This window comes from Delphinus delphis, chromosome 16 (assembly GCF_949987515.2).
Source record: "Delphinus delphis chromosome 16, mDelDel1.2, whole genome shotgun sequence".
Lineage (NCBI taxonomy): Eukaryota > Metazoa > Chordata > Mammalia > Artiodactyla > Delphinidae > Delphinus > Delphinus delphis.
Window position 1 is genome coordinate 53275003 of NC_082698.1, and position 17933 is coordinate 53292935.

Sequence of the window (17933 nt, forward strand, 5' to 3'; positions counted from 1 at the left end):
GCTAAATATGTACCATCTTCCTTTTGTGCACAGTCGTTTGATGTCATCATTCTCTTTACTTCCAAGTGAGAGCAGTGGCATACTCTCAGGGTATGAAGCCACATTTACATGCTTCAAACCCCGATATGCGTCTCCAAAGGCTACCGTGTTGATTTATTCCATGTAACAAGTGGAAGCATTTAGTGCAAGTTCTGAACACTTTATAAAAACCATACATGTAATCCTTATAACACCACCACCACTTTCTCTACCCCTGGTTTCTTCAGCTAGTCCTTGCTTCACATGGATGTGGTGCCTGGGTCCACACCACCCGGGTCCCCCATTCCGGCTGCCACCTCTCAACAAGTTCCAAAGCCTCACGTAGTTTCCTATCCTTCCACTGATCTTGAAAGCCGAGGACAAGAGCCTAGCTGGCTCACTCTCTCCATCTCAGCCCCAGACACTCTAGCCCCTGAGAATGACCCCAAAGACCAAACAGGGCGCTCCCAGATTTCCCCTCAAGCTGGGCCAGGAGACCAGTGGCAGCTCTGCTCTGGAAGGCCCACGGATTGAGGAGGGGTGAGATTTAAGAGAAAGAACTAGGGCCGTGCGTAACAGAAGTTCAAGTGAATATACAGTAAGGGATTGTGGATCCAGAGGAGGCGCTTTTTCGCCCCAAGCTCCCTGCCTGGCGAGCAGCATATTCAAGGGGCCACCAGAGTGGAGGAAGAAAACCTGGGGTCCAGAGGCCCTACATCTTGTCCCAGCTCCCATGCTTACTGCTGGGTGAATAAGGGTGACTTCTCAAGCTCTCTGGTCATCAGCGTCTTCATCTGTAAAGGGCTAACCATGACCAGCTCGAGGAGAAGTTGAGAGCACCTGTGAGATGGTGCACGTCAAACCACCCTGCACGTCTACACAGCCAGGCAAACACACAAGACTTCACGGCAGCAGCCAGTGATGAACACTGATCAGCCAGTTCAAGCCTTTCCTGCTCGGTGCAGCTCAGAGAGGATGTGCTGTCCCGGTGCATGCAGTTGTGGGGGACCGGGGCCGGGGGCAGCGAGCGAGACCCCATTCCCACTCAGCCCCGGCCTCCCCAGGCACAATCCTTCCCACCTCCTAGGGGCTGCCGCCCTGCAGGACTCCTGGAAGGGTCATCCAGACGGGGTGCCCACTGCTGTGCCTCAGTTCCTGGACCGCAAACAACATCAGTAATAGGGACACAAATAAGGAGAAGAAGCACAACAGTCGCTGGGAGAAGAACACCTCGCTCCACAGCCCGCAGACTCCCGCCCGGGCGCCTGCTCTGCGGCCAGCCTCACGCCCTGGCCAGCCTTCCCCATTCTCCTGACCGCCTGAGAAAACTTTGGAGGTCCTGGGGCAATGCCAGCAGAATCACACTGCATCCCAGATGCTAAGGAGAGAAAGCTCTCAAGGGCCCTCGGGCCACCCATCTGAGGAGTCCAGTAGCCATCCTGCTGCCCAATAGTAGCTGCAACCACCTTTCTTCTATTGAAGTGAAATGTGTCTCTTTAGAACTCCCAGCCCCCGAGCCCCTTTAATAATCTCCCTTTCTCCAGACAGGACTCCAGAGATTGGGGAGTAGTGGCTCTGTTCCCCCCTTCTGCAACACAAACATTTCCCCAAATAATCACTAACAATGCTATGACTTCTACATTCTCCCCCCTCCCCCCTTCAAAGACATTCGGATGCGCTGTGGTCAAGAGCAAGGTGGACAAGGAACCTGAAGGGAGGGACCCAGCCTAGAACCCTGCAGCCCTGGGACCTTCAACACTCCTCTCCTCCTCGTGTGCCCTGAAGTCGCAGCATGGGCAGGTAGGAAGCAGTGCCCATTCCACTTAGGAGCTCTGCTTTGCACGGAAAGCCACACCCGGCTGCTGGACCCCCGCAGGCTGCACCATCCACATGGTGCTTGTCAGAAAAGGCATGATGGGAACACCCCACCCAAATGCAGGACAGGCCATCAGGAGATCCACTCCGGAGCCCCAGCTCCACCATCCACTGCGCAGCCGGGAATCTGCCCCATCCACTCCCCGCCAAGCCCTAACTAAGGGCCAGTCACAGACAGCCAGTGGGTTGCTGCCAGGACAATGAACCACGGACCAAGTGTGACTGTTTTCTAGACTGTTTTCTTTTCTCAGGAAAAGAAATGGGTTCTGACTGAGCCAGTGTTCAGACAGAGGATATTCTTAATAGTTTTAGATACATGGTGAAGTCCAAAAATAGATACTTTTTTCCCCCAACGTCAAGCTTATATGCACTAGCTTTTCCCAGGAGTATTTTTGTATATACCAGAAGTCTCTCTTAAAACCACTGGAACATAACAATGAACCGAGGAGAAACGAGGAAGGACTTTAACATCTTCTCTCTCTCTTTAACAGAGGGGACTTTATCAAGAACCCCGTGGTCCCAGCGGGGAGCCAGTTCCTCCTTCCCTCCCGGTCTGTGCTCTGAGCCCACGTCCCCGAACTGTTTCCCCGGGGAGGTGGGGTCTCTAGTGGCCCACCTCAGAGCGTCAGCACTCACGCCAACGGCTCGTTATGGCGGACAGAGCGCATTGTTGGCTTGATCTTCATACGTATCCTGTGGAGTCAATGTTATCATCACAGATGGGGAATTTAAAGGACATACCCAAGGTCACAGAGCTGCGAGGTTCTAGAGGGGCCCCAGATCTTCAGACTCCTTGCCCACATTGCTCTTTGGATTACACCTCGACACATCCAAATAACGTTTGATAGAAGGGAAGAAAATAGAAGTCACAGCAGTCCTTTTTAACCTGCATCTAAAATCCATCTAAATTAACTAGGAAAGCTTTCCCCAGGAAAGGAAAGATTTATATTGGGATTGCGATCGATGGCATTATCGGCTCAAATTCTCCTCCCCTCCCTGTCTCCATACCCTTTGACGCATGGCTTTGCAGTTCCTCACACGAAAGGAGCAGAAGATTTATCCCAGCGCCTCAACTCTGTGACGTATTGTGGCCAATGGCACGAGGTGAAAGTGACAGGGTGCTGGTTCGGAGGCTAGACTTCTGGAGCCTAACGTGCTGCCACGTGCTCTCTGGTTCCTGAGAAGCGCATGCCTGGGCTAGCCTGCCAGTCCCAGGAGGAGCCTGAGAGATACACGGGGCAGAGCCGCCCCAGCGAAGACGCCCAGCCTAGACCAGCTGAGAGCAGAGCCCCAGCCAACTGGCAGCGGACTCCCTACCAATTAGACTGTGGGGCAGAAGGTTTCTTCTCCTGGACAGATTAACATGGGGGGGGGTCCCACCAAGGATGCTGTAGGGAATTGCTACGTCGGAAGAGAAGTTGGACCATACCAGAAGTTCCAGACTTTGGGGTTTTAGGTATAAGTAAAAAGGGTGGAAACCAACATGGGGCCGCTCCCTTTTTGCTCTTCTGAGCAAAGGCAATATATAAAAAAAAAATACTGCTTACTATCACCATCAATTCATAAGACATAGGACATTTTAACACTAAAACTGAGGAGAGGATATCATCTTCGAGTACAACACAGTCCTTTTCAAGCAAAGATAGTTGGCCACCCTCCATATGTGAGCCTTTTCCTTTCATCTTGTCACAGATCAATGAAAACTTCGACACATAGCTCTCGTCCGTGGACTAGCAACGTTCCTGCACGCTTTATGGTGGAACTGTGAGAAGAACACGAAATCAGTTACGTAAATTTCGAGACTTAAATCATGGTTCTGGGGCTTCCCTGGTGGCGCAGTGGTTGAGAGTCCGCCTGCCGATGCAGGGGACACGGGTTCGTGCCCCAGTCCGGGAGGATCCCACATGCCACGGAGCGGCTGGGCCCGTGAGCCATGGCCGCTGATCCTGCGCGTCCGGAGCCTGTGCTCCGCAATGGGAGAGGCCACAACAGTGAGAGGCCTGCGTACCACAAAAAAAAAAAAAAAAAAAAAAAAAATCATGGTTCTGTTTCTTCTGTGACAATATAAAAAGTACATGTCTTTTTCATCAGGATAGAAAATAAAGCTAAAGATAAATGTAAGCACCTCTGCCGTGCCTTCTCCGTTGGCTGCCACAAGTGCAGCAGAGCAGCCAGTGGTTCTGACAAACCCCAACCGCGACAGAACTTTTAAGTTGCACTACGCAGGTGCCCAGGATGCTAGTTCTGTGTTTCCATGATTATGATAATATACAAATGAACAGGAAAGCAGTGATGCAAATGGAACCTCTCACAGGGGCTACAGGGACACATAACAGGGACAGAAGTTAGAGGCAGGGAATCCCCGGGACCAGCTCCCGGGACACACAGCTAGGCCACACGTGAACGTCGACTGTCGACTTTCTGAGCCATAAAGAGCTACCCCATCCTTCTGTTAGGTTTGTGGAGGCCCAGGAGAAGGAAGGGGTCTGAAAGTAGATGGTGGTCCCAACAGATTCTATTACCATTCCAAACTATCCGTACCACAGATGCCAGGCTGGCTCTGGCCAGAGGAATGTGAGCAACGATGGCACACGTCAGTTCCAGCCAGAAGCTCCGGGAGCCAGTGTGTCCCTGGCCATGCCCCTCATTTTCCCTCTGTCATGAGATCACTGGCGTTTCCAGTAGAGGCAACTCCTTCTGTCTGAGGCCCAGATTAAAGTTCACGACCAACTCCCACTGGGCGTGTCACATGGGTAAGAAATGAGTCTTGGCTGGCAGACGCCACTGAGACTTTGGGATCATTTCTCACTGTAGCATCACTAAGCATAATCTGACTGACACGATGGGGATGCTACTGAGGTGAAGAACTCAACATCAGTGGCAACAGAGAAAGAGGGTTCATTTGTCTTGGATGCGTTTCTCTACCTGATCCCTGAGCAGGTAAGAAGCGGAGGTGAGGGCTGAGTACAGAGATGCCTAAGACACAGGGCCCCGGCCCCTTGGAGCCCATGGCTAACCAGAAAGGCTAGCCTCACCTCTCGTGTGGCTGGGTTTTCTCATTGCTCCCAGATGAACCTCACTCCTCAGGCCCTGAGGGGACTCACACACCTACCAGGCCCAATGCAGAGACAGAAGATGCCTCTGAGGAGCCCTGGATGGCCAGGGAGGCTGTGAGGTGAGGGCAGTAGGCAAGAGCCACGTTCATCCCTTCCCAGCAGAGAGGGCAGTGCACGTCCAGAGCCCTGGGGCCTGCAGTCCCCTGGACTCGCACTCACAGATGTTGCGCTTGGTCTCTGACCATCTCCATCAAGGTCACTCAGTGTTTCAGCGCACGCCCTGGGGAGATCAAAGCTTGTGCCTTGAGCTCAACACACTCAGTGAGCAAAGAAAGGACAGACGTGGGCCCTCTCTCTACTCCACCCCAGGCAGGTGAGCCAGGAGCGCTGAGCCTTAGCCCTGGGAGACCGGCCAGTCTTCGTGGGGCCGGAGCGGAATTAGCGGAGTCTAAAGTCCTTGACTCCTCTGATTGTGGTGGCCCTTCAGGACGCCGCACCAACCCCAGAGGGAGGCTGAGATGTGGAAGTGATCTGCCCCTGCCCCAGGGATCCGGAAAGCCACCCTACCGTGGAACCAGGGGGCGATGGCTTTGGTGCTCCTCTCAAAGCCCGCGCGGCGAGGCAGCTGCTCCTCCTTAAACCAGCGCACTATGACTTCTCTGGAGACGGGACACAGGGGCCGCTCCCAAGTCCTGCTGAGACAGAGACCGAGTGCGGCAGAGTCAGGGAGAGAGCAGGGGGCCGCAAGAGGGGAAGGAAGGAGGGGGAGGGAGTGGGGGAGACCACTGTGAGAGTGAACAGTCCCGACGCCCACACTCACGCCTGTGGACAGGATTAAATGAGTCCAGGTACTTGAAGGCGCTTTGCAGGTCATAATGTACCAGCTGTTATTGTTTTCCCCAAAAGAAAACTGTTGTCACTTAGTTTGAAAAAAAGCCACGCAGGTGCGAGTGCGAAGTAGGATAGGAGGGGATGTCAGAGGGAGAGAAAAGGCATATTTGCCCTCTAGAATGGCCAGGGCGTAAACAGCAGCGTCTACGAAGAAGGATCGTAATGTAATCGGAGCAAAATTATTCACACGTGCGTGTCCTCCTCCCTCCCCAAACCCGCACTGAAGAGGACTCTCGTTTTGCCCCTCCCCGTCTCACCCACCGCTGCCGTCTAAGGGGACACCTGGCTTGACCAGCTAGCCTTCCATGTTTTATGAGGCAGAACCAGGACAGTGAACAGCCTCAATCTGCTCTGGAAACGGCTGAGCTTCACCACCAAGAAGTAAGAGGGAAAAGGACAGAGGAAAGGGAGAGGGGAGGAAAGAGTCGCTGCACGGGCTGACTTTTGATGGAGAAGCAGGTGTGGAATTGAAGATCCTGGGAGGGAGATGAAGAGGGGCACCTGAAGAAGGTCTGAGTAATAAATTAGCTGCTTTTTGATATTTTCTCATAAGCAAGCCCAGATTTTACTTGTTATACTGTGGCTCCTGAATGTATACAGAGACGGGGCCACGTGAGACCCACTGACATGAAGCCCGGTAAGGGTTTGACAGCACATTCCCCGTAACAACACACACCACTGTGTGTTGAGGTGATATGCAGCAAGATCACACTGCACTGCTATGTGGGATGAAAACAGAGCTTCAGCAGACTTTGGGCCCAGCATGAACAACCACAGCTTTCTCACCCTTCCCCCTGAGCGACAGCAACCTGGCACAGGCTCACACTGTCACTGCTGTCTGTCCACCTCACAGCACTGGCATTTAGAATTCACCACCGCTGTCGTCGTCTCTTATGAAATAAACACCAGCACGATGTCCCCAAGTCTTTGCATTTCCCCCGCATCAACCAACACTTCGATGCTGAGCCCAGCACTTCCTGGCAAACCCCAGAAGGAGCCCCTATTTTTACCTGCCCTAAGATGAATCCACACACACACACACAGTAGTGAACACTGTAGATTTTAGAAAAGATGCAATAAGACAGGGGGTGAGGTTCCACTGAACAGCCTAAAGCCGTCATCAGTGGAGTCTGTTCTCCAAACCCCTTGCTTCCCGCTGCCACCTCTGCAGGCTTTTTTTTAACACCCCTCCAACCAGCTTTGCTCCTCTGTATCTGCCCTTGAGGATTTCCCTCTTCTCAGGAAACTCAGGTGCTCTTCCTCTTTATGAAGCGGCACACTGCAGCCCTGCCCCAGCCTCTTCCTTCACACTTGCATTCCCCAATAAATAACTGTGCTCGGGGGAAGAAATATCCTCTGGTTTCTAGGACTCATTCTCCTTAGAAGGCAAGAGGAGGTTATAAATAACAGCAAGGAAAATTCGTTCACTCTTGTCCCTCTGTTTCTAAGCAGAGAATCTGATTCCCCAGAATATAAATGCTAGGACCAAGTGCTCCAAGAGGCCACCTGGCCAGAAGCCTCACTTCTGCACCTGGAACTCTCTCCCATCAACAATGTGTCTGCCCCCGGAATAACCGGGCAAGCGTGGGCTGGCCGCCGGTGCCAGCACCACAGTGCTGAGGGCAGTGAGGCCACGGGGACCTGTTCCATGGGGCAGCCACAGGAAGGAGGCTGAGGCATGGCTTCTGGTGCCTGGGTCTGCCGCTCCATCTGCATGGTCCCTGATCCCCCTGCTCCACCCAAGGCAGCACACTGTGGCTGTCACTTCTTCTCCTCTACTGACAGCCACACACAGCGAGCCTGGAGCCAGACTGCAACACAGTTCATGCAGCTCTGTCTTCTGGGCCTGAAGGACAAATTATATGTCTCCTTTAAAAAAAAAAGCACAAGAGGAAGAAGGCTTTTCTAACTATGTCTCCAAATCCAGGAAACATAAAAGAAAATCTGACCTCATAAAAATAAAGAACTCCCACATGACAGAAAACATCATCATAAAAGACAAATGACAAATTGAGGGGAAAAAATGTTTATCACAAAGAAAAGCATCCCTAATATTTTCCCTAATACTTAAGGAGTTCCTAGAAACAGATGGCGAAAAGACCAATAACACAATGAAGAGGCAGGAAGGGAAATGAACAGACAGATAGAGAAATACCAAAGGCCCTTAAACATATACAAAATACTTCATCTCACACATAAACAGAAATGCAAATTTAAATTTTCACTGAGATATTATGTCTCATACAAAACAAAAATCTGACAACGCACTGCTGGCAAGGCTAAAGGATGAGAGTGTTCATTGGTACCACCCCTGTGGAGGGCAAGTTGATGAGAATTATCAATACTATAAGTGCATGCATGTAGCCCCTAACCCAGTGGCCCCACTTTTGGGAATCTCTCTTGTAGATAATAGTTGCGTGTCTACAAGGTTACTCATTAAGGGCACTGTTGGTAATAACCAAAGATTTCAAACAACACCAATGCCCATTAATAGAGGTTTTGAAAAATAAATTAGAGCACAGCCAGGCAGTGGAATACTATGCAGCTGTAAAAAGAAAACTAAATAAAAATAATCAGGTAAGAATCGATATGTAAAGACCTCCAAAATTTATAGTTAAATGGAAAAAAAATCAAGATGCAGAACCATGTGTATGATAGGCAAACTTTTATGCAAAAAAAAAAAAAAAGAAGGAGATACAACTTTTCACCTTGGCAGTTGCAAAAAGGAACTGGGAGGACACATAAACTAAGAACAGTGGTTCCCTGTGCGGGGAAGAGGGAACTGAGTAGATGGACGGCAAGGATGGGAGTCAGCCTTTCCTCCATGTATCTTTTTAAACTTTCTGGTTTGTGAATCATATAAATGACAAGGAAGGAGGAAAGGAAGGGAGGGAAGGAAGGAAGGAATGCAGATGTCAGTTCTCCCTAGGCTGCAGGGAGAGGGAGGGGGTTTTATGAATAATCCTAGATCCCAATCAAAGCAAAACCCAGACAACCCTCTGTCGTCTGGGGCTGAATGGACTCTTCTGCAGGTTTATTGTGGTTCAGGGAGCAGCAGGCACTCACCATCCAGCCTCTGAGCCCTCCCTCGGGCAGCAGACAATCAGCAATAATGAGGAGGGGAACCAACCTTAGGGCTGGCCTGAGGTGGGCACAGGCGGCAGGTCGAGAGGCTCCAGGCAACCTCTTGATCCTCCGTCCCAGCAATCATGGGCAGTCAGTCACCTGAGCGCCCTTGCCAAACCACTCATCAGCCCAGCGTGTAAGGACCCTCCTGCACTCAACTGCGTTCATCTGCAACCGGCTATCAGAACCCGGGATGCACCAGCATCACCTGTGGTTACAAAAAGCAGCAGCGAGTTCTGGTTCCAGGCTGCTGGGCCACATTTAACCCATTTGAGGTCTTACATTACAAGTTCTTAACCTGGGGTCTACGGATCTTTTAGAGCTTGAAATTATATGCAAACGTTTTGGGGTATTTACATATGTGCATTTCGCAGAGAAGAGGGTACACAGCTTTCTTTAGATTCTCAAAGGAATCCTAGACCCCAAAGAGGTGAAGCCTCCCAGAACTCCAGAGTTGGTAGAAATCTCCAACCCCGACTCCTCTCCCCAACTCCTGCCCCATTACACAGACTAGGGCACTGAGGCCAACAGAGGGGAGATGACTAGCCCCAAATTAAACAGCAAGTCGGAGGCAGAGCCGGACCGGATCTCTGGTGCCCTACGCCCCAGCCGGAGGCCCTCCCCCAGACACACCGCGCATGTGGATGCGGGATGCGAGGTCCGCGACTCACCTGCCAGGCACGGCCAGGGGTGAAGGCGGCCCCGGGCCCAGGAGGTGGTGGTAGAGTCTCGCCTCCTGCTCGTGGCTCTGGCCGAGCTCTCGGAACCTGGAGCTGAGGCCAGCGACCGTGCCCTTCTGGATGGCGCGGAGGGAGTGGCGCCGGTACTCGTCCCGGGCGCGCTGGGCTCGGCGCCTTCTCTCCTCATCAGCCGCCTTGGACCGACGCACTGGAAAGGAATAGAGAGCGTGTTCACGCAGACCTGCAGCCCAGGCCACGCACTGAGCAAGCCAGTACATGGCCAGGAGCCCTGGGACTCACCCAGAATCCCAGGATTCATCCGGATGCACCCACGTGTGCTGCGTGGAGGCTTGGCACCCGGCAATGGCGGGCCCAACCTGAGCCAGCAGCCCTGGGTTAGCCTGTCCCTGTGGGATAAAGACACTCATGACAGTTTGGGGTGGTCCAGCTGTTCCTGTGGCCCTGTTCCAGAATGAGCAAGCAACTTTTGGATGGAAATTTACACCTCCATGTGTAGTTCTTCCTGGAGTGCCCTGCTCAGAGCAGCTTCTCAAACCCTGTGCCCTGCCTCAAGGACACCTGTCCACCTTGAAGTGGTTAGCATCTCAAATACCACTGCCACCACCCATGCTGATTACAGCTTTCTCTGTGCCAAGCCCTGAGCTCCGGGCCCTCCCTGCAATATCGCATTATAGACGCTTCCTCCAGCCACCAAGGGAGGAGGGCACATCACTATGTTTGCACAGAAACCCAGCCTCCGGGAGGTTAAGCAACTTGTCTGAAGTTAAACAGCTAATAAGGGGCAGAGCCAGGGTCGGAACCCAGGTGTGTCTGGCTCTGAAATCCATGCAGCTCTCTACGCCACTCTACCCCACCTCTCAAGCTTCCTTTCATTTTAAAATCAGGTGTATCTGACACCAGAGCCCCTGCTCTTTCCTACAAAAAGCCACAAGAGCATTTAAGACCATCCCATCCAACCTCCTCATGTTATTCACGTGGAAACTGCTTTCCAAGGAAGGACGCTGACTTGCCCAGCTGGGTCAGTGGCCAAGCCTGGCCGGGAACCACCCTGTCTGCTACCACAGGATGAGTTGCTGGAAACTCTGGAGTCCCAGTTACAGTGCCCTTTCTCTTTGGTTTCCTGTGGCCTTGACAGCTGGTGGGTGAGTGTGTTGGAGGGAAAGGAGGGGATCCTTTGACAGCTGTGTCACGCCACAGGTTCCAGAATGCCACAAGGCCCCTCTCTCTGGCCTCTGTCTTTTCATGTTCCTCAAGGCAGTGTGGACATCTGCAAGTTGCTGCTTCTAAAACTCAAAAGGGAGTCCTGGGGCTGGGAAAGTGCCGAGAGAGGGGACAAAACCTGCTGCAGGTACGGTCTAGAATTAAAACCAATTATTTTGTAGTCTGATTGCATCGTGTCAGGCCCCTGTCTGCCTCTAAAATCCAATCCTTTTGTAGAGAACTCGTGGAGCTGGCCGTGTCCTTCTCGTTGTGCAAGACCTGGGATTGCCCTGGCCCAAGCAGGTCCCCCTCCCCCCGGGAGTAAAATCTTACCCACAGTCTAATTCTACTCCAATCTCCATCCAATACCTGTGCAGCGAGCACCTACAACCTACCAGTCAGAGAACTGTGTTCTGTTAGCATTTGGAGGATACAAGGCACATGGCCCTCATGCTGAAAGAAAGCGCTTCTCCTTCTCAAGTTGTCAAAGTCCACCCTCGAAACAACATCCCCCAGATCTGAGGAAGGCAGCGGGAAGTCTGTCCCTCAGAAGGTATTTATGGATGTGGAAGTCACATGCAGAGGAGCTAATAAGCTGAGAGCTCCAGGGCAGGAGGGGAATTTTCTCTGGTCTATTCACTGATGCATTCTAGTGCCTAGAATACATATGTATCAGTCAGCAGGTGATAATATGCTTGGACGACTGTGCCCAATTAAGTACTTAACTCTGCCAGGCCCTGAACTGGATATAGAGACAGCAAAGACCAGACGCTTCCCTCAAGGCACTCAGAGCCTAGCTGGGAAAATCAGACAAATAAATATCTCTAGCACAAAGAGAACAGGGACTGATCAAGTACTGTCAGAGTTTAGGGGCGGTAGCACTCACATTCTATGAGGAAGCCAGGAGCCACCAAAGGAGATGGAGCATTCCACTGGGTCTGGAAAGGTCAATAGGAGTTCTTCCAGAAAAAGAAGGAGGAATCCACCCCAGGGGGAAAAAAACCCTATATTTCCACTCTAGGTACTAAGAACACCATAGTGCCTGCTACCACAGGCTCAAACAAGGCCAGGTTTCCCAGCACAGGCTTTGCGGTCACTAGACTACAAACTAAACATAGAAGCTTGTGCCCTCTAAGGGCCAGTGACCTTTGAGTGTTGACAGCCCGAGAGACAGTCACACTCAGTGACAGAAGGAAGTCACATGCAAACTACGAAGACAGATTTTTGGAACTTGGCTAGGAGAGTGCACAAGCTGTGGGTCACAGAGGGACTAAACCCAGCCTCCTAAAAGCCAGCTCTAGTTTTGCCACTGTCTGCCTCAGAAGCCTTCAGTGGCTCCCAATGCACACAGGACAAAGGGCAAACCCCTTGGCCCCTAAGGAACATCCTGCCCGCCCCACTTTCTTTCCCAGCCCAGTGGGCCTCTGAGCTCCTGCCCACACTCTGTGTTCAGGCGCCACCAAGCTCCCCACCATTCTGCGAACTCTCCCCTGTGCAGCTGTGTCCACCGACTCAGACCAACCGTGATGCCCAGGCAGAGGCCTGGAGGGCACTTGGAGGTGAGGATGCAGCTGAGGCTGCAACAGGAAGCCAGCCCTGCCGCCCAGGGGCTGATGTGGAGTCAGACAGGTTAACGGCAGCTCCGAGAGGGCTCTCTTGGGTCCTTTTCTTTTCTCGTGTTCTTTTTTTGAGACATAATTGACATATGTAAGCTTAAGGTGTACTATGTGCTGATGTGATACACTTAAAATATTACAAAATGATTACCACCATAGCATTAGCTAACACCTCCGTCAGGTTCCATAGTTAATTTTGTGTGGTGAGAACATTTAAGATCTAGTCTCGGGGCTTCTCTGGTGGCGCAGTGGTTGAGAGTCCGCCTGCCGATGCAGGGGACACGGGTTTGTGCCCCGGTCCGGTCCGGGAAGATCCCACATGCCGCGGAGCGGCTGGGCCCGTGAGCCATGGCCGCTGAGCCTGCGCGTCCGGAGCCTGTGCTCAGCAACGGGAGAGGCCACAACAGTGAGAGGCCCGCGTACCGCAAAAAAAAAAAAAAGATCTAGTCTCGGCAACTTTGAAGCATATAACGTATTGTTGACTGTAATCCCTAGGCTGTGCATTAGATCCCCAGAATTTATTCATCTTCTAACTGCAAGTTTGTACCCTTTGACCAACATCTCCCTAACTCCCCCACCTCCCCCTTCACACCCCGCCACCCCCGGCCCCTGGTAGCCACCATCCTACTCTCTGTTTCCACAAGTTCGGCTTTTTAGATTTCACATATAGGTGGTATCGTGTAGTATTTTTCTCTGACTTTTTTCAGTTAGCATAATGCCCTGAAGGTCCATGTCTGTTGTTGCAAACGGCAGGATTTCCTTCATTCCCGTGGTCTTTATCCAATCATCCGTTGACAGATGTTCATGTTGTTTCTATAGCTTGGCTATTGTGAATAATGTTGCAATAAACACGGGAGTACAGATATCTCTTTAATAGCCTGATTTCATTTCCTTTGGAAATATACCCAGAAGGGGGATTGCTGGGTCATATGGTAGCTTTATTTTTAATTTTTTGAGGAACCTCCATACTGTTCGCCATAGCGGCTGCACCATTTGATATTCCCACCAACAGTGCACAGGGTTCCCTCTTCTCCCATCCTCACCAACACCCCATGCCAGCTTTCTTAAGAAAGCTCTATGCCTCTAGGCTTCACTTTACACCTCTGTCAAAATGAGAATGACATGAATGTCTGCCACACTGAGTTACTATGAAGATTCAATGAAACATAAAATTCTATAAACTATGAAGTACTTTTTTTAAAGCAATGTCTTACTAAATCAGGCCTCTGAACTTGATCCTTTCTTCAAATTTCCCAAAGCCTGATTCTGGAACCTAGCTGCCTGGGTTCAGATCTCAACTTCATTTACCAGCTGTGTGACACTGGACAAGTTACTTAATCACCCTGGGCTTCCGTTTCCTCAAAAGTAAAATGGACATAATAAGAGTCCCTACCTCATAAAGTTGTTATGAGTTGTTAAGAGAGCTAATAATATAAACCACTTAGACCTGTGTCAGGTACATTTTAAGCACCATGATAAGCGTTAGCTAAAACTTTTATTTTCATTAGCCCTGGCATTCCCATGTTCAAAATGTAGTCATAAACAATTCTTGGCCAGTCAAGGAGGGGGCACCCTTGATGCTCGGTCACATGAAATCTGGGTCTGTTTACAAGCAGTGCGAGATCTTAGTTCCCCGACCAGGGATTGAACCCGGGGCCACAGCAGTGAAAGTGCCGAGTCCTAACCACTGGACTGCCAGGTACTCCCAGCTTACCCTAAATTCAGCTTTGAAATCTTAAAAGGTTGCTTCTGTTCCTTCTCTGAATCCGGGATAGATTCGAACTGTATCATATGACTGCCATGGAAACCCTCAGCCAGAATCTGAAGTTTTTTCTTCTATCCCATTGAAAACAACCATAAGCATCTGTGCCCTGAAGCAGCAGGTATCGGACAGTCCTTGTCCCCGGAGGGCGCACTGCAGAGACGAGGGCCCCAACCGAGTCACCGGCTTCCTCCCACGGCCCAAGTTCCCAGGGCCTGCACTGCATGCAGAACAAAGGGAGGCCATGGCCATCTCCACTTCTAAGGTAGGTTCCAGGGTCTCCTTTCTCCATCTCATCTCTCAGAAATACATAAAGGCAGCTGAGCAGCATGAAAACACTGAGGACCAGAAGAAAAGCTGAATTTAGAGACTGAAAAAATGGACCAACCACAATAAGATTCCTCTTCACACCTATTTGGATAGCTATTATTTTTTTAATTTTTAAATATAAAAAAAGATGAAAATAGCAAGTATTGGCAAGGACATGGAGAAATTGGAACCCTTATGCATTGTTGGTGGGAATGTGAAATGGTGCAGCTGCTGTGGAAAATAGTACAGCAATTCCATAAAAAATTAAACATACAATTACCATATGATCCAGCAATGCCAATTCTGGATATATACCCAAAAGAATTGAAAGCAGGAATTCAAACAAATATTTGTACAGCCATGTTCATAACAGCATGATTAACAATAGCCAAAAGGTGGAAATAACCCAAATGTCCATCGATGGATAAATAAAGAAAATATAGGATACACATACAAGTAACAGTATCCAGCCTTCAAAAAGGGAGGAAATTCTGACACATGCTACAACATGGATGAATCTTAAAGACATTATGCTAAGTGAATAAGCCAGCCACAAAAGGACAAACGTTGTATGATTTCACTTACACTCCACTTATTGCACTTAGAGTAGTTAAATTCACAGAGTAGAAAGTGGCGGCTGCCAGGGGCTACAGGAAGGGTGAAATGAGTTTTAGTTTAATGGGGACAGTTTCAGTGTGGGAAGATAACCAACGTTGGAGGTGGGTGGTGGTCATGGTAGCACAACACTATGAATGCCACTGAACTACACACCTAAAAATGGTTAATTTTAAGTTGTATATTTTACCACAATTTATTTGGTTTTTTTTACTTTTTTGGGGTGGGGGGAGGGCCGTGCCGTACAGGATGCGGGATCTTAGTTCCCTGACCAGGGATCAAACCTGCGCCCCTGCATTGGGAGCACGGAATCTCAACCACTGGACCACCAGGGAAGTCCCCTACCACAATTAAAATGAAAAAAACAAAAGGACATTCTGGCTTGGGGAGCACCAGGCTGAGAATGAAGAGGCCAGAGCACAGCAGGGTGTCACCATTAGCTAGAAATGTCCCCAGCTGTGTCCCTGCTGCCATCCCTCCGTTCTCTCACCTGCAGATCAGGGGGAAAGATCCCTTCCATCTCTGCTCTCCTAGCACGAGGATGCACCCACATCTGCCCAGCGTGGGACCACCTCCCAGAGCTAAGACACCACCCTCCAGGACTGCCTGGCCTGCAGCCCTGCTGCGCAAAAGAAACCAAGTCCCACAGTCTGGGGAGTCCAGCCACACCCATGCCAGAGTGGGAGTTTCAGCTGTCCCAGGCTCGGGGGTGGGGAGACAGCTGAGCATTCTGCTTTACTTTGCTCCTAACTCTCTATCTAGCCCAGGACAAGTTTTCATCTCTCTGGGTCTTAGTTTTCCCTCCATGGAAAATAGAGACCACCCCCTGCTTCGTCCAAGGGCTGCCAGAATGGCCAGGCTGCTCTGGAATCACGTCCTTGCCTGTGCCCCAGGCTCCTGCTCAGTTCTCCAATGCTGAAGAGAAACAGCAGGAGTTGGGTTTCCTCTTGGCAGCATCTCTGGGAGCAGTTGCATAGCTCCAGAGATGTGGCCAGGCTAGTCATTGCAAGAGGCAGGGTTTTTAACACTTTAAATAACACATTCGGGCACTAAAAACACACTTATTCAGCACGTGTGTATAGTGCCTCCCTGTGCCAGCTCCATGCCGTGCAGGCCCGAGCTGTGCATTGCACAACTCCAGGGGGCGCTGTCGCCCATGACCATCATTGATATGTACAGATGTGACAATTTCCTGGTAGATGGCAGTGTAGCGTCTTACAGAATCAGTGCTTTTTTCCACCGTATCAGCTGGCTGCCTGGCTAGGGGATGTGGATAGAGCAGCCAGCAAGACACAGTCCACGCCCTTGGAGAGCTTACTGCCTGGGAGAGGAAACATGCCAGCAAATGGTGAATGGAGCTGTGTGGGGTGTGCACAGGGTGCCGTGGGGCCCCAGAGAGGGGACACCTCATCCAGGCAGAGAAATCCTCTGGAGAAGGACATCTAAGCTGATGCCTGGTGGACACACAGGATTCAACAAAGAGAGGCCAAGGAGAGGCTATCCTAGGCAGAGGAAGCTCAGGGGCAGAGGCCCAGAGGCAAGCGGGAGTTGGAGCATCCCTCTTAGAATGGCTGGGGGGAAGCTCCTGTGGGGAGGGGACAAGAGGTGAAGATGCAGAAACAGAAAAGGCCATTTAGGAGACCAATAAATACCGGCTAATTAATTTTAGTGCTTTACCAAAGCGTGATGGACGCCACTGAAAGGCTTTAAGCAGGAGAGCAGGATGCCCGTTTGCACTTTTCAAAGACTGACTTGGCTATGGTGTTGGAAATGAATCTGACAGGAACAAGAATAGAGGCTTGGAAACCAGAAACCTAGGCAAAGAGCAATGGGGTTAATGTCAGGACAATGGGAAGGAGGGGAGTGAATTCAGAGAATATTGAGGAGGTCAGATCTTTACAACTTGGTGGTTTGGGGATTGGCAGTGAGCAAAAAGAGAGACCGGAATGACAGCCAAGTTTCTGCCTCTGACAGTCAGGTGATGAGGCAGGTGGGGGAAGAGGAGGATGGAGTTTGGATGTGTGGAGTGAGAGGTGCCTATGGGATTCAGGGGGGAAGGTCCAGGGGCCACAAGGTTCTGGAAGATCATTAACTGTTGCTCATCATGAGACCCGTCTCTAGAGCACTTGCCCATGGTTCTCCCTACCTCTGCCCAGATCGAAAAGACTCAGTGCTGAATAGAATTCAGATGAGCCAGTTACAGCCTGCCGAGAAACCAAACGCTTCAAAGCAACATCAATTTGTAGTAACCCCTTGGGTGAATAGCACAATGTCTCTGAAAATTAGTGACTAATCCTATATACAGGAAAAGGCACCAATAAAGATTTAAATTGTGTATGTGTGTAGATGTGTTTAAATTCTGCTCCATTTTCTGCTTCATGGGAACCTTGGACAACTTGAATTACTATACCTACACTTTATTTCCTCATCTGTAAAATGAGGGCCTCGTAGGGTTACTTTGAGACATCAATGAGATTGTACATAGATGGGGCTTGGACAGTTCCGGGCAAATGAAGGAGGTTCATTAAATATTATCTATTGTTGTTGTTATGATCATGTTGACTGTGAGATAAGGGGACTGGAATACCACCTTTAGGATGGGTCCAGCCCCATTAAGGCACAAAAGGTGGGGAAGTGGTGTAAGAATGGGGGCTGGGTAGAGTCAGGAGCTCTTGTCAGGGAAATGGGAAAAATGAAAGTTCGTGAGAAGGGTACGTTTCCTGAGCCCTGGGAGAAGGGAAACACGTGGTCCAGATGCTGAAGG

The 17933-nt window shown here is 50.6% G+C and overlaps 1 protein-coding gene across 2 annotated transcripts in view; it reads right to left on the reverse strand.

Moving 5' to 3' along the window:
* SH2D4B (SH2 domain containing 4B) overlaps positions 1-17933 on the reverse strand; it is a 79984-nt gene that overhangs the window by 16101 nt on the left and 45950 nt on the right. The window contains exons 5-6 of one of the 2 annotated variants that reach the window (XM_060033715.1): positions 9638-9854; positions 5517-5641 (exon numbers count right to left, since the gene is read on the reverse strand). In XM_060033715.1, the coding sequence (XP_059889698.1) occupies positions 5517-5641; positions 9638-9854 (342 nt within the window). Of the gene's footprint in view, positions 1-5516; positions 5645-9637; positions 9855-17933 lie in introns of both variants that reach the window. The other variant, XM_060033714.1, reaches the window with a different exon arrangement.